Source organism: Mesoplodon densirostris, chromosome 6 (assembly GCF_025265405.1).
Source record: "Mesoplodon densirostris isolate mMesDen1 chromosome 6, mMesDen1 primary haplotype, whole genome shotgun sequence".
NCBI classification, from domain to species: Eukaryota; Metazoa; Chordata; class Mammalia; order Artiodactyla; family Ziphiidae; genus Mesoplodon; species Mesoplodon densirostris.
The window spans coordinates 259775-275812 of NC_082666.1; the positions used below are offsets into that span (position 1 = coordinate 259775).

General features: G+C 43.5%; 1 protein-coding gene across 2 annotated transcripts in view; it reads right to left on the reverse strand.

Annotated features, from left to right (window-relative positions):
- The window catches only part of CACNA1B (calcium voltage-gated channel subunit alpha1 B), a 200241-nt gene that overhangs the window by 66905 nt on the left and 117298 nt on the right, over nt 1-16038 (reverse strand). For both annotated transcript variants that reach the window (XM_060100653.1, XM_060100655.1), the window contains exons 19-20: nt 14142-14960; nt 12972-13189 (exon numbers count right to left, since the gene is read on the reverse strand). In XM_060100653.1, the coding sequence (XP_059956636.1) occupies nt 12972-13189; nt 14142-14960 (1037 nt within the window). The remainder of the gene's footprint in view (nt 1-12971; nt 13190-14141; nt 14961-16038) is intronic.

The window sequence follows — 16038 nt, forward strand, 5'->3', positions numbered from 1 at the left end:
TCTACTAACACCACAGAAAAAAACCGCAGCCCTACTTCCACTCATATGAGCAGAGGCCAGGTGGGGAGCCTAGACCTCCACCCTCACCAGTCTGTAATGAGGTACCCAAAGTCCCTACTGAGGTGGTATCAGAGAGAGCCAAGTGAGTACAAGAACTTTCATACCCACACTGTGGTAATAGTAAGACTCCCAACCCATACAATATCAGAAAAGATTACATGGGTAGCCTGGACTTCGATTCTTACCCAGAGGTAAGGAGGCATCCCCTTCCCTTTATCTGCTAGAGTGAGTCTTAGTGGCAAGTCGGGACTTTTACCACCACCCAGAGGTAATGAGGTCAACCCTTACTGTGTCAATGCAGGCCACGTAGGGAACAGTAACAAGGCTTCCTCTCTCTCCCAGACAAGACGGTATCAGTGGAGGCCCAGCGGGGAGCTAGAATTCCCAGCTCAGCCCAGCTGGGACAAGGAACCCACTACCACTGGGTGTCAATGGAGGGCAAGTGAGGAACCTGTATTTCACCCCAATTTGTCAATAATGAGGCAGCTCCCCAACCCTCCCACTGTTGGTGTGTTGTCACAGCAGACCAGCAAAAACAGAAGACTTAAATAAGACTCAGAGGCTCATAACATAATATCAAAATGTTTAGGTTTCAATCAAAAATCACTTGTCATACCAAGAACCAGGAAAAACTCAATTTAAATGAAAAAGACACCAAGATAATACAGATGTTAGAATTATCTGACAATGATTTTAAAGCACCCATCATAAAAATGCTTCAACAGATGATTAAAAACACATTTGAAACAAATGAGAAAAAAATCTCAGCAAAGAAAAGGAAGATATAAAGAACCAAACATAAATGTTAGAACTGAAAAATACAATAACTGAAATTAAAAACTTAATAGATGGGCTCAACAGCAGAATGGAGGGCACAGAGGAAAGAATTAGTGAACTGGAAGACAGAACAATAGAAATTACTCGATCTGAACAACAGAGAGAAAATAGACTGAAAAAAGTAAACAGAGCCTCAGGGACCTTCGGGACTATAACAAAAGATCTACCATTCATGTCAACAGAGTCCTGGAAAGAAAAGAGAAAGAGGGGAGAGCTGAAGACGCAGTCAAAGACATAATGGATGAAAATTTTCCAAAATTGGCAAAAAGACATAAACCTACAAATTCAAGAAGCTGAGTGAACCCCAAACAGGATAAACCTAAAGAAACTCATGCCAAAATACATCATAATCAAACTTCTGAAATATAAAGACAAAGAAAAAATCTTGAAAGCAGCGAGAGAGAAACAACATCTTACCTATAGGAAGAAAACAATTCGAATGACAGTGGATTTCTCATCAGAAACCATGGAGGTCAGAAGGATGAGGCACACGTTTTTTTCAAGTGCTGAAAAAAAAAGAACTGTCAACCCAGAATTCTATACCCAGTGAAAATATCCTTCAGGAATGAAAGGAAAATCAAGACATTCTCAGATGAAGGAAAACTAAGAGAATTTGTCACCTTCAGACCTACCCTAAAAGAATGGCTAAGGAAGGTCCTCCAAACAGAAAGTTATGAAAGAAGAAATATTAGAATATCAGGAAAGAAGAAACAAAGAACAATAGAAAGAGTAAAAATACAACACACTTTCCTTCTCCTCTTGAGTTTTCTGAATTACGTTTTACAGTTGAAGCAAAAATTATAACACACAATGATGTGCTTCTAAATACATGTAGAGGAAACATTTAATTATTTCATACATGCGGAGGAAAAAGAGAGGTAAAGTTTCTATACTTTACTCCAACTGGTAAAATGACAACCCTAGTAGACTGAGACAAGTTATATATATGTAATACCTAGAGGAGCCATTAAAAAACCAATACAAAGAGATACACTCAAAAATACTATAGATAAATCAAAGTGGAATTCTAAAATCTAAACAAGTAACCCACAGGAATGCAGGAAAAAGAAACCAGAAAAATAAAAAATAGAAAGAATAGGGGGACTTCCCTGGCAGTCCAGTGGTTAAGACTCCACGCTTCCAACACAGGGGGCGTGGGTCTGATCCCTGGCTGGGGAACTAAGATCCCATATGCTGTGCGGTGCAGCCAAAAAATAAAAAATAAAAAATAGAAAAAATAAACAATAGGAAAAATAGAACAGCAGATGTAAGCCATAATATATAATTACATTAAACATAAATTATCTAAATATGCAAAAAAAAAAAAGAACTGACAGAGTGGATGGAAAACATGACCCAACGATATGCTGTCTACAAGAAACTAACTTAAAATATACCTATGTAGCTAGTTTAAAAGTAAAAAGGTGAAAAAAGATATACATCTTATAGGCAAATATTAATTTAAAAAAACAAGGGTGGGTATATTTATATCAGATAAAGTAAACATCAAAGCAAAGAAATTTATCAGATATAAGGGACACATTGCACAATGATAAAAGGGTCAATCTTTCAAGAAGACAGAATTCTAAATGTGTATGTACTCAGCAAGAGAGCTGAAAAATATGTAAAGCAAAAACAGATAAAACTGAAAGGAATAGACATTTGATCTGGATAGGGGTTTAAGAAGCACATTTATAGTTGGATACTGGAACATCTCTTTCTCGACAATTGACAGATCTAGACAGAAAATCAGCATGCACACAGAACTCCACAGGATCCAACAGGATCTAACTTATACTTACAGAATACTCCACCCAGCAACAGCAGTATACATATTCCTTTCAAGCACACCCAGAACACATACCAAGCAATGCCATCTCCTGGGCTAGTAAACAAACCTTAACAAATTTGAAAGAACTGAAATCATACAGAGTGTGTTCACTGACCACAAAATAATCAAACTAGACACCAAACAGAAAGATAACAGGAAAATCTCCAAACACTTGGAAGCTAAATAACACATTTCTAAATAACCATGAGTCAAAGAGCAAGTCTCCAGGGAAATTTTTAAAACAAAACTGAATGAAAATGAAAAGATAACATATCAAAATCTGTGGAACACAGCTAAAGCAGTACTAAGAAGAAAATTTATAGCACTAAATGTTTACATTAGAAAAGAGGAAAAAGACTTAATCTAAGCTCCCATCTCAGGAAACCAAAAAAGAGCAAAATAAACCCGAAGCAAACAGAGAGAAGAAAATAATAAAGAGCAGAAATCAAACACAATTGGAAACAGAAAAACAATAGAGAAAATCAATGAAACAAGAATGCGTTTCTTTGAAAAGATCAATGAGAGTAACAAATTTCTAGTAAGACTGACAAAAAAGAGACAAGACACAAAGCACCAATATCAAGAATGAGACAGGGGCAGTCACTACAGATCATGAAGACATCAAAAGGTCATAAGGGAACACTACAAACAACTATACACACATAAATTTGACAACTTAAAGGAAATGGGCCAATTCCTTCAAAAGCACAAACTAATGCAACTCACCCAGTACGATTACATAACATAGCCCTATTAAGGATAATTTTTAAATTCCAAAAAAGAAATGTTTCATTGGCAAATTCTATCCAACATTTAAAGAATTAACACCAATTCTACACAGTCTCCTCCAAAAAACATAATAAGAAACACTACCCAATTCATTTTATGAATTTAGTATTATTCTGATACCAAAACCAGACAATGAGTACAAAAAAGAAAACTGTAGCGCAATATCCCTCATGAATACAGAGGCAAAATTCTCTAACAAAATATTATCAAACAGAGTTCAGCAATATATAAAGATAATTATACACAATGACCAGCAGAGTTTATCCCAGGGATGCAAGGCAGGTCAATATTTGAAAATCAATCAATGTGTAAACTACCATGTTACAGAAGAAAATCCACATGATCGTATCAATTGAGGCAGAAAATCTGATAAAATTCAACACTCATTTAATATAAAAACTTAGAAAAAAAAGCGACAGAGTGGAATTTCCTCAACTTGATAAAGAGCATCTTAAAAAAAAAAAAAAAACCCCAAAACAACAGCTAACATCATACTTAATGGTGAAAGACTGATTGCTCCCTCCTCCCACAAGACGGGAGCAAGGGAAGAACGTCAGTTCTCAACCACTGCTATCCGACACTGTACTGGAAGTCACGGCGCCAAAAGGGAAGAAGGGAAATAGAAGGCATACATATCAGAAAGTAAAAAATAAAACTGTTCACTTGCAGAGTACTTGATTCTCTATATACTAAATCCCAAGGAATGTACAAACAATGAGGGAAAATACAAACCGAAATTGCATAATTCCTCTAAAATCTGGTAAAAATGAAAACACCAATTATCAGAATCTATACGCTACAATTAAATTAGTAATCAGAGGAAAATTCAGAGCCTTAAATAATCATGTAATAAAAACTAAAGACTAAAATAAACTTAAGTCTCCAGCTAAAGAAGCTAGAAAAGGAATGACAAAGTAAAACAAAAAAAGGCAGAAGGAGGGAAATGAAAATAAAATTGGAAAAAAAAATGATTTTTAAAGAAAACCACAGTAGAACTAACAAAGATGCTGGTTCTTTTTATAAAAATCCACAAAATGTATAAACTTCTAACTAATTTAATCAAGAACATAAGGGGGAAACACAAAATATACAGGATAAAAAATAAGAAGGGGGAAAAAAACAGTGAGCCAGAGCAAATTGTTTTAAAAACTTAAGCCACCTCTTTGCATAGCTCTTATGTACATAAATTGAAAAACCTAGATCAAATGGATCATTACAGTTTACCAAACTGATCTTAGGAGATAAGGAAGTTTAAACAGACCAATATCCATACAGAAACAGATAAATTATCAAAGAATTATCCTAACAACAACAACAAAAAACCAAACCCAGATGATTTCACAAAGGAACTGTACCAAATCTTTAAAGACCAAGTAATCCTAATGCTACTTAAACTACCCCAGAAAAGGAAAAGAAGCAAACGTTCTAATTCTTTTTATGGATCAATAATAGGTACATCCTACAGAACATCTCCTCAGGTAAGATTTCTCAACAGAGCACCTCTTAGTTTTAGAATACTCACACTTCAGGAGAATATATGTATCTCCCATTACAACGTTGTTGAGGCTTTCCTGACTGTTGTTTATGCAGGAAAAATGTATACATCCCCAAAACTCAAAACACTGAAAACTGTCAGGCAAGATTCCAAAGTCAGTTGGTTAGCTATCAGAATCATGTGTCGATGTTTTTGAAAAGTGCAAGTTTCACTGAAGGAGGTGTCCAAAGCAACTGCTTGTTAACAGCTATTTTAACCGTGGTGATCAGGAAACAATGTATTATTGAGTGTTTTCTGTGCCTACCTGTGCTTTAGTTCTGTTTTAAGAAATTGGTTGGGGATTTTGAGCACAACTAATTATAATGCATTATAATTTGTATAGTACATTACAATTTTTCCCATCTAAAATAATGGGAAATGGGACTCCCACTACAACACGTGATTTTCAGAAACGGATTAATGAAGTTAAGCAAGAGGTAACTATATAGCATTAATACCTAAACCTTATGACACTTGAACATAATATAGGAAAGCTACAGAACACATCTCAATATCCTAAAATCATCTCAATCCAAAAATCCTCCATAAAGTATCAATATTATCAAACAGAATCCAGCATTACATTAAAAAATAAATATGGTAACCTAGTGGGGTTTATTCTAAGATTGCAAAGAGAGTTCAAGATCTGAAAACTTATTAGTATAAATCCCCATATTAAAGGGGAAAATATATGATCTCTATGGATGCCGAAAAGACCTTCAACAAAATTCAACATCTATTCCAGATAAAAAAATACTTACTGAAAAAGAAATTAATGAACACTATAACATGATCTTATACACACACAGACACACAGATGTAGACACACACAGACACACACCTCTCAAGCCCAAAACCAGAATCTTACTTAGTGTAGGCAGAATCAAGGTAAGGGTACCTAGTAACTCCAATGTTAGTATATTAGCTGGTGAAATCAGGCAAAAGAAAGAAAGAAAGGAAGAAAGGAGGAAAGAAGGAAGGAAGGAGGGAGGGAAGGTAGGAAGGAGAGAGAGAGGAAGGAAGGAGGGAAGGAAGACCTAATATTTGGAAAGGAATAGTTACAATTGTATTTGCAAAATTTTGCATAATGTGCTTGGGAGAAAACAAAGAGAATCAATGCTAAAACTAATGAACAATTTGAAGATACAGAAAAGTAGTAGGATACAAAATTAACATATAAAAGTCAATAGCCTAGATTTCTGCTCCTAGCAGAAGTCATACCAGGGACCAAATTAACCCTCCCACCAGTAACAATCAAAAACACCAGACATTAAGAAAATGAAAAGACAAGCCACCAACTGGGAGAAAATATTTGCAAATCACATATCTGATAAAAGTCTTTATCAAAATTATACAAAGGACTCTAAAAATTCAACAAGTAGAAAACAACCACCCAATTTAAAAGTGGGCAAAATGTCTGTTTTCAGACCACAATGAAATAAACTAGAAATCAATAACAGAAAGATAAATCTCAAAATATGTAAAGATCAAACCACACACTTCTAGATAACATACGGGTCAAAGAAGAAATTTCAAGAGAAATTTTAAAATATTTTTAACAAAATGAAAATGAAAACACAATTTATCAAAGTTTGTTGGATGCAGCAAAAGCAACGCTTAGAAGGAAATTTATAACACTGAATGCATAAATTAGAAAAGAAGAAAGACCCAAAATCAATAATCTAAGCTTCCACCTTAGGAAGAGAAAAAAGAGCAACTTAAATCCAAAGTAAGTCTCACACCAGTCAGAATGGCCATCATCAAAAAATCTAGAAACAATAAATGCTGGAGAGGGTGTGGAAAAAAGGGAACACTCTTGCACTGCTGGTGGGAATGTGAATTGGTACAGCCACTATGGAGAACAGTATGGAGGTTCCTTAAAAAACTACAAATAGAACTACCATATGACCCAGGAATCCCACTACTGAGCATATACCCTGAGAAAACCATAATTCAAAAAGAGATATGTACCAAAATGTTCATTGCAGCTCTATTTACAACAGCCCAGAGATGGAAACAACCTAAGTGTCCATCATCGGATGAATGGATAAAGAAGATGTGGCACATATATACAATGGAATATTACTCAGCCATAAAAAGAAACGAAATTGAGCTATTTGTAATGAGGTGGATGGAGCTAGAGTCTGTCATACAGAGTGAAGTAAGTCAGAAAGAGAAAGACAAATACCGTATGCTAACACATATATATGGAATTTAAGAAAAAAAAAAAAAGTCATGAAGAACCTAGGGGTAAAACAGGAATAAAGACACAGACCTACTTGAGAATGGACTTGAGGATATGGGGAGGGGGAAGGGTAAGCTGTGACAAAGCGAGAGAGAGGCATGGACATATATACACTACCAAACGTAAGGTAGATAGCTAGTGGGGAGCAGCCGCATAGCACAGGGAGATCAGCTCGGTGCTTTGTGACCGCCTGGAGGGGTGGGATAGAGAGGGTGGGAGGGAGGGAGACGCAAGAGGAAAGGGATACGGGAACAGATGTATAGGTATAACTGATTCACTTTGTTATAAAGCAGAAACTAATAATAAATAAATAAATAAATGAAAATTAAAAAAAAAAAAAAACCAAAGCAAGCAGAAGAAAAGAAATCGTGAGAATTAAAGCAGAAATCAATGAAACTGAAAACAGCAAATCAACAGAGAAGATCAATGAAACCAAAAGTTGGTTCCTTGAAAAGATTAGTAAAATTGATAAGCCTCTAGCCAGGCTAACTAAGACAAATGAGGGGAAACAGAGATTCCTAATATCAGAAATAAAAAAGGAGACATCACTACTGATCCCATGGACATTAAAAGGATAATAAATTAATACTGTGAACAACTCTATGCCCACAAATTTGATAAACTACTTGAAATGGACCAATTCCTTGGAAGGACACAATCTGCCAATATTCAAGAAGAAACAGATAATCTAAATAGGTTTATATCTATTTCTTCTAAATAGGTTTATATCTATTAAAGAGATTGAATCAATAATCAAGTACCTTCTAAAACAGAAAACACCAGGCCCAGATGGGTTCACTGGTGAATGCTACCATATATTTAAGAAAGAAATCATACCCATTCTCTACAATCTCTTTCAGAAGACAGAAGCAAAGGTAATACTTCAAACTAATTGTAGGAGGCCAGCGTTACCCTGATACTAAAACCAAACAAGCCATCACAAGAAAACTATAGACCAATATCTCCCATGAATATAGATACAAAAATTCTCAACAAAACATTAGCAAATCGAACCCAAAAAAGTATAAAAAGAATTATATACCACAACCAAGTGGGATTAATCCCAGACATGTGAGGCTGGTCCAACATTCAAAAATCAATTAATGCAGGACTTCCCTGGTGGTGCAGTGGTTAAGAATCCGTCTGCCAATGCAGGGGACATGGGTCCGATCCCTGGTCGAGGAAGATCCCACATGCCATGGAGCAACTAAGCCTGTGTGCCACAACTACTAAGCCTGTACTCTAGAGCCCGTGCGCCACGACTACGGGGCCCACATGCCACAACTACTGAAGCCCATCCGCCTAGAGCCCGTGCTCTGCAACAAGAGAAGCCACCACAATAAGAAGCCTGCGCACCGCAACAAAGAGTAGCCCCCCGCTCACTGCAACTAGAGAAAGCCCGTGCGCAGCAATGAAGACCCAACACAGACAAATAAATAAATTAAATTAAAAATAAATAAATAAAATTATTTTAAAAAATCAATTAATGTAATCCATAATAACATCAACAAACTAAAAAAGAAAAATCATACGATCATATCAACAGGTGCAGAAAAAGCATCTGACAAATCCAACACCCATTCACCATAAAAACTCTCAGTAAATTGGAATAGAGGGAATATTTCCTCAACTTTATAAAGAATATGTACCAAAAAAAACCCCTACAGCTAACATCATACTTAATGGTGAGAAACTCAAAGCTTTCCTACTAAGATCACTTACAAGGAAAAGATGCCCCTCTCACCACTACTTTTCAACACCATAGTGGAAGTCCTTGCTAATGCAGTAAGGCAAACAACAACAACAACAAAAACTACACAGATTGGGAAGTAAGACTAAAAAATTGTATTTGTTTGCAGATGACTTGATCACCTATACAGAAAATCTGAAAGAATCAACAAAAAATACTCCTGGAACTAATAACTGATTTTAGCAAGGTTGCAGGATACAGGGTTAACACACAAAAAGTCAACTGTTTTCCTATATAACAACAATGAACAAGTGAAATTTAAAATTAAAACACAACACTCTTTACATTAGCACCCCACCAAAATGAAATACTTAAGCATAAATCTAACAAAATATGTACGAGATCCCTATGAGGAAAACTACAGACTCTGATGAATGAAATAAAGGAACTAAATAAATGGAGAGATGTTCCGTGTTCATGGATGGGAGGACTCAACATTGTCAAGTTGTCAGTTCTTCCCAACTTGATCTATAGATTCAGTGCAGTCTCAATCAAAATCCCAGCAATTTATTTTATGGATATCAGCAAAATGATTCTAAAGTTTACATGGAGATGTAAAAGACTCACAATAGCCAAAACTTCAATATTAAAGAAGACCGAAGTTAGAGGATTGGCACTACCCAACTTCAATACTGACTATACAGCTACGGTAATCAAGACAGTGTGGTATTGGCTAAAGAATGAACAAACAGATCAACAGGACAGAATAGAGAGTCCAGGAACAGACCCCCACAGATAACAGTCAACTGATCTTTGACACGAGAGCAAAGGCAATACAGTGGAACAAAGATAGTCTTTTCGACAAATGATGTCGGAACAACTGGACACCCACATGACAAAAAAATTAATCTGGAGAGACTTTACACCCTTCACAAAAATTAACCCAAAATGGTTCATAGGCCTAAATGTGAAATGCGAAACTATAACACTCCTAGGAGATAATGAACAACTTTTGCTCTGTGAAAGACATCAAGAGAATGAGAACACAAGCAACAAACTGGGAGAAAATGTTTGCAAAAGACACATCTGATAAAAGACTGTTATCCAAAATATACAAAGAACTCTTAAAACTCAAAAATAAAAACAACAACCTGATTAAAAAATGGGCAAAAGACCTTAACAGACACCTCACCAAAGAAGATATACAGAGGGTAAATAAGCATATGAAGATGTTTCACAGCAAATGTCACCAGGGAAATGCAAACTGAAACAATCTGATACCACGACACACCTATTAGAATGGCCAAAATCTGGAACAGTGACAACACCAAATGCTGGCAAAGATGTGCAGCAACAGCAATTCTCATTTATTGCTGGTGGGAACATAAAACGGTACAGCCAGCTTGGCGGCTTCTCACAAAACTAAACATATTCTTGCCATATGATCCAACCATCACTCTCTTTAGGATTTAGCCAAAGGAGTTGAAAACTTACGTCCACACAAAAACGTGCACACAAATGTTTATAGCAGCTTTATTCATAATTGCCAAAATTTGGAGGCAACCAAGATGTTCTCCAGTAGTTGAATGCATAAATAAACTAAGGTACACCCAGACAATGGAATATTATTCAGCACTAAAAAGAAATGAGCTAGTAAGCCATGAAAAAACATGGAGGAACCTTAAATGCATATTGGTGAGTGAAAGAAGCCAATTTGAAGAGGCTACACACTGTATGATGCCAACTATATGACATTCTGGAAAAGGCAAAAGAACAAAGACAATGAAAAGATCAGTGGTTGCCAGACGTTGACGGGAAGTGAGGCGGGATGAACAGGCAGAGCACAGAGACTTTTTAGGGCAATAAAATAGTGTGTGTCCTGTTACGATGATGGATACACGTCATTATACATCTGTCCAAACCTACAGAACGTACAACATCAAGAGCGAACTCTAATGTACCCTGTGAACTTTGGATGATTATGATGTGTCAATGTAGTTTTATCCTTGGTTTAAAAAGAAAAAAAAAAAAAAGCACCATTCTAAGGAGAGATGCTGATAATAGGGAAGGCTATGCATGTGTGCGGGCAGAGAGTATATGGAAATCTCTCTACCTTCTCTCAATTTTGTTTTGAACCTTAAACTGCTCTTTAAAAATCTGTCTCTAAAATTTTTTTCAAATAATAATAATAAAAAAATTTAAAAGTGGGCAAAAGATATGAACAGGCACCTCACCAAAGAAGATACACAGATGTCAAATCAGCAGATGAAAAGAAGCTCAAGATCATATATCATTAAGGAATTGCATATTAAAACAATGAGCTATCAACACACACTTGTGAGAATGGCGAAAATCCAAAACACTGACAACACCAAATGTTGGAGAGGACGTGAAGCAACAGGAATTCTCATTTATTGCTGGTGGGAATATAAAAATGATATAGCCAGTTTGTTAGACCAGTTTCTTACAAAGCTAAATGTAGTTTTACCACACAATCCAAAAACCATGCTCTTAGGTATTTACCCAAATGAGTTGGAAATGTACGTCTACACAAAAACCTGAACCTGAATGCTTATAATAGCTTTATTCATAACTGACAAAATTCGTAAGTAACAAACGTGTCCTTCAATAGGTGGATGGATAAATAAAGCGTGGTCCATCCAGACAACGGAATATTATTCAGCACTAAAAAGAAATGAGCTACCAAACCATGAAAAGACACGAAGGAACCTTAAATGCACATGGGTAAGTGAAAGAAGACAATCTAAGGAGGCTACGTACTAGGTGATTCCAACTATAAGATGTTCTGGAAAAGGCAAACTACAGAGACAGTAAAAAGATCAGTGGTTGCCAGAGTTGGGGAGGAGGGGCCACACCTCGACTCCCGTGGACAAAAACCAGGTGGGGACCCTCAAGCTAATCCAGAAAGAATCAGACCCGGGGGCTGATTTCGGGAAGACAGACACACTACTGCCATGGGAGGTGAAACGACAGAATGGACCAGGGAAAGCCTTCTTCCAAGGAAGCAACGAGGAAGGGGAGGCTCAGCGGGCAGGGCCAGCCACCCCCACTGTTACACCTGGCGCTGTGCACTGTCCATCGGCCCCAGGTGAGAGCACCTGAGTAAGAAGGAATGGGCGCGTGCACGTGTCTGTGTGTGGACACACCTGCCTGCAGACAGGCAAGCGTGTGGCGGCACCTAGGCCTAAGCCTGAATCTTCATCTGGAATTCCAAGTCACCTCTGCCCCTGGGAATGTTTTTTTCTATCCTTCGTGTTCACAAAACGCCCGTGCACCTGCGCATAATGTGAGGGGCCTGTCTTTGTCACCTGCAGGTTGGCATTTTATTTACACTGTGTCCTCAGTGCCCGCACACAGGTCAGTTGTGGAGTGGCTGCTCCGTCATGACCTCACACACGGTATGAGGCAGGGAGGGGAAGAAAAAGGGAAGCTCAGGCAAGGGCCTGGGAGGAGCTGCAGAGCCAGGACCGTAAGTAAGTGGGCGGAAGACCACCACCCTGAGCCCCGCCTCCTCTCACCCGCTAGCTCCTGACCTCAGTCAGGTCTGTGGCCACAGTCCTTAGCAGCCGTTTGTGCGACTGTGAAGAGCCGTGACCATGTTGTGGTCTGTCTTTCCGACAAGACTTGGAGCCCCGCGAGGGCAGCCCAGTCCCACTCCCTCCTGCTGTGCCCCCTGCACTCTAACACCATGCCTGGCACTTACCTGGTAACTTGTAAATATCGTTGGAAGGAAGCAGACTAGAGCTTAAGTGACACGTAATAGCAATAGTGCTCCTCCGGGGCACTGGAAAGCAAAGGGATATCAAGGCACAGATGCTGACAGCAAAGACTTTCCGGTTGGGGAACAATTCACAGAGGAAAGCTCTGTCCCCAGGTGGCTGCCGTGGAGCCGGAGGCAAGGGGGGAGAGCAAAGCGAGCCTGCACAAAGTGGGCCCTGCCCTGATGTTATGGGGAGATACTCACTGGAAACAACCGTGGTCTCCCCAGGAAGGCCAGTCAGCATCACTGGGACATGCACAGTGGTGCTCAGATCCGAGGGTTGACTGCCCATTCGAGTAACGTTCCGCTGATTATCTGCATCCTCGGGCTGTTCTTCCACCTTCTCTAGACAGGTGCTGGGCAGGGTATGCACAGGGCCCACACCCATCACCCCACTGGCCTCCAGGTCACAGTGCGACTCCCTGCAACCAAGAATGCACATCAGAGTCTGATGAAGAGCCAAACTCCTATTCAGTCTGCAAAACCCAGCTTCTTAAACCCCTATCCAGATCAAATAAATCCCTGATCACTTCCTCTGTCATGGTTTTTATCACCCTATACATTTCTGTTTTTAGGTCTGAAAGGTAGGGACAGGGCTGACTCGCCTGTTTGTCCCTGGCACAAGGCCAGGCATGGCTGATATCACATTATGTGTATATAACAGAACTGTTTGCAGAATGAAGAAGCCTGGAAGAGGATGTTACCCTAAGCCACCCCACCTGGGGCCCCACCAGGGCAAAGGCTCAGCACAGAGCTCTGCACACAAAAACCGTGCCCAGGTCGGGCTGATCCTGAGCTGTGGCCTCTGGCTGCACGAGTTCTGGCTGGTCTGTGACTCACTGGCAAGCATGGAGACTGCTGGCCTCAGCCTACCGGCTCCTGTTGCCCCTGGGTTCTCACACAGTCACTGTCAGATCCTGTCCCAGCCAGGGACCAGGCTGGGCTGGCCTGGGATGGGGGTCCTTTCCGTCATGGCCGCATAGCCCAGCCCCCTCCCATTCCACCATTTAGTCCTGTGGCCTCCTCAGGCTTCCCTCAGGCTCTCCTGACTCGCCTTGCTTCACGGGGTTACACATTTTTCTCTTCTCCCTGGGGCACCTTTTCCAAGTCTCTGTGTCCCAAGCCAATCCCAACACTTTCACCCGTAGCCTCCCTTCCTCCCGGGCGCCTTAGAGCAACGCTCCCCACCACGCTGGCCCAGCAAGGCAGGACTGTCACCACTCCAGAAAGGGGTTGAGACGAAGGGCTGGGCCGCCCGTCCAGGTCCGCACCCCTGACCTGCGTAACCGCCAGGCCTGCCCCTCACGGGCTGGTTCGCACGCCCGGCCCGGCCACCGCTCCCCGCCCCCCGCCCCCACCCCCGCGCGGACTCACCTAGGCTGGTGGTTGCGGAGCTCCTTGTCCTCGTCCCTGTCCCCCACCTCGCCCTCCTTCTCCGCGGCGGCCTCCTTCTCCGCCTCCTCGTGCGTGGACGGCGCCTTGTGCCGCGCGCGGTGCCTCCGCGCCGGCTCCTCTCCGCTCTCCGTCTCCCGGGGGCCGGCCCGGGGGCCGCCGCGATGCCGCGCTCGCCGCTCGCCCTTAGCCCCGGGCGCCGCGCCCTCCCTGCCCGGCTCCGGCACGTGCCGGTGCACGCGGTGGCGCCGGGGCTCCCGCTCTGCCGCCTCCTCCGGGGAGCCGCGCCGGTGGTGGCGCCGGCCGCCGTCGGGTCCCGGGCCGCGGCCACGCTCGCTCCGGGACTCCCGGGGGCCCGCGGCCTCCTTGCTGCGGCTGCGGCGCGGCCGCGCCCGCTCCTCCCGGGCCCCCGGCTCCCCGCCCTCCGCCTTCGGGCCGTCCGCCGTGTCCTGCTCCCCCGCCGGCGCCGGGGCTGGGGCCGCGGCCTTGTCCCTGTCTCTGTCGCGGTGCCTGTGATGCCTGCGCGGCGGGTCCGCGCCCTCGGCAGCCTCCGCGCCCTCGGGCCGGGCCTTGCCCCCCGCGGGCCCCCGCGGGCCGTCCCGGCCCGGCTCCACCACGAGCGGCCGGTCCAGGTGCGTCTTCATGTCGGGCCGCAGGTGGCGGGAGGTGGCGAAGCGCAGCCGCTCCTCGGCGTCCATCTCGCTGTAGAGCGCCTCGCAGCTGGCCCGCAGGTTCTGCAGCCGCAGTTGGCTGGCCCGCTGCTCCCACACCGAGCGCGCCTTGGCCGAGTTCTGTTGCCTGCTGTGGGGAGACCCGCGTAAGCCGCGCCCCAAGCCGCCCCCCACCTCTCTGCCTCGCAGGGGAAGCCACGGATGGACACACAGCGATGGAGAGATGGCAGAGGGCGCAGTGGGGGGGCGGGGGGGCGGCAGGAGCCCTGGCAACCCCAGCAGAGTCGAGGGGCAGAGTTGGCGGCCGATACCCAGGGAGACAGACCTCATCCCTGCCCCCCCCCCGGGGGGGCGCCCGCAGATGGTGAGAGCCTCACCTGGGGGTGGGGGCTCAAGGCCGGGGGGCCAGGGGTGCAAGAGCAGTGGGAATGACAGGCACCAGCATGAGGTGGCAAACAGGCTTCCAGGGCAGGTGGGCTGCCCGCCAGGAAGGCCAGAATGGGGCGAGGAGGGGGGCAACGTCCAAATGGAGCAGGACTGAGGAGGTAGGAAGCCCCGAGGAGGGGCTTCTCCATCTCCACCTCCAGGAGGGGAGCCACTGGCCAGAGGAAGACGGGGTGTCTGAGAGGGAACCCGAGAAGAGGCGGGTCGTCAGGAGCGGAGAGGACGGTTACCCAGGGAGCGAGGGGCCCCGGGGGCGGCTGGCCCTCGCAGGAGTCAGGCGGGGACTCTCCCCGCGGTGGTCGGCCCCATCTGGGCAGCTGCCACTCAGCTCAGTGACCATTTGCTGAATGGCCAGGAGCCCGGCAGGCAGGTCTGCGGCTGGACACTACGTCCTGTGGTCAGCAGTGCCCTCCTCCCTCCTGGCTCCACGGGGGCTGAGAGCTCTCCGGCGCCAGGAGTGGCCCGTGGTCCAGGCTCAGCCCTCACTAGACAGGCTTCTAAAGCCCTTGACCGCCCCCCAAGCTCACCCACACGGTCACAGGTGGATTCCACAGCCCAGGGTGCGTGGAAGCCCTTTGCATTCTGGGATATTTGCTGAACAAGACCCCAAAGTTGGCGAGCCGGCACCACCTCGGCCAAGTGGGACCCTCCTCAGAGGCCAGTCTCGTCCTGCAGCCGCTGGAGGTCTCGGGACCACTGTGGGGGCAGCAGTGGCGGCACGAGAACAAGGGCGGCTCTGACATCTGGGTCAGCGGCCACCTCCT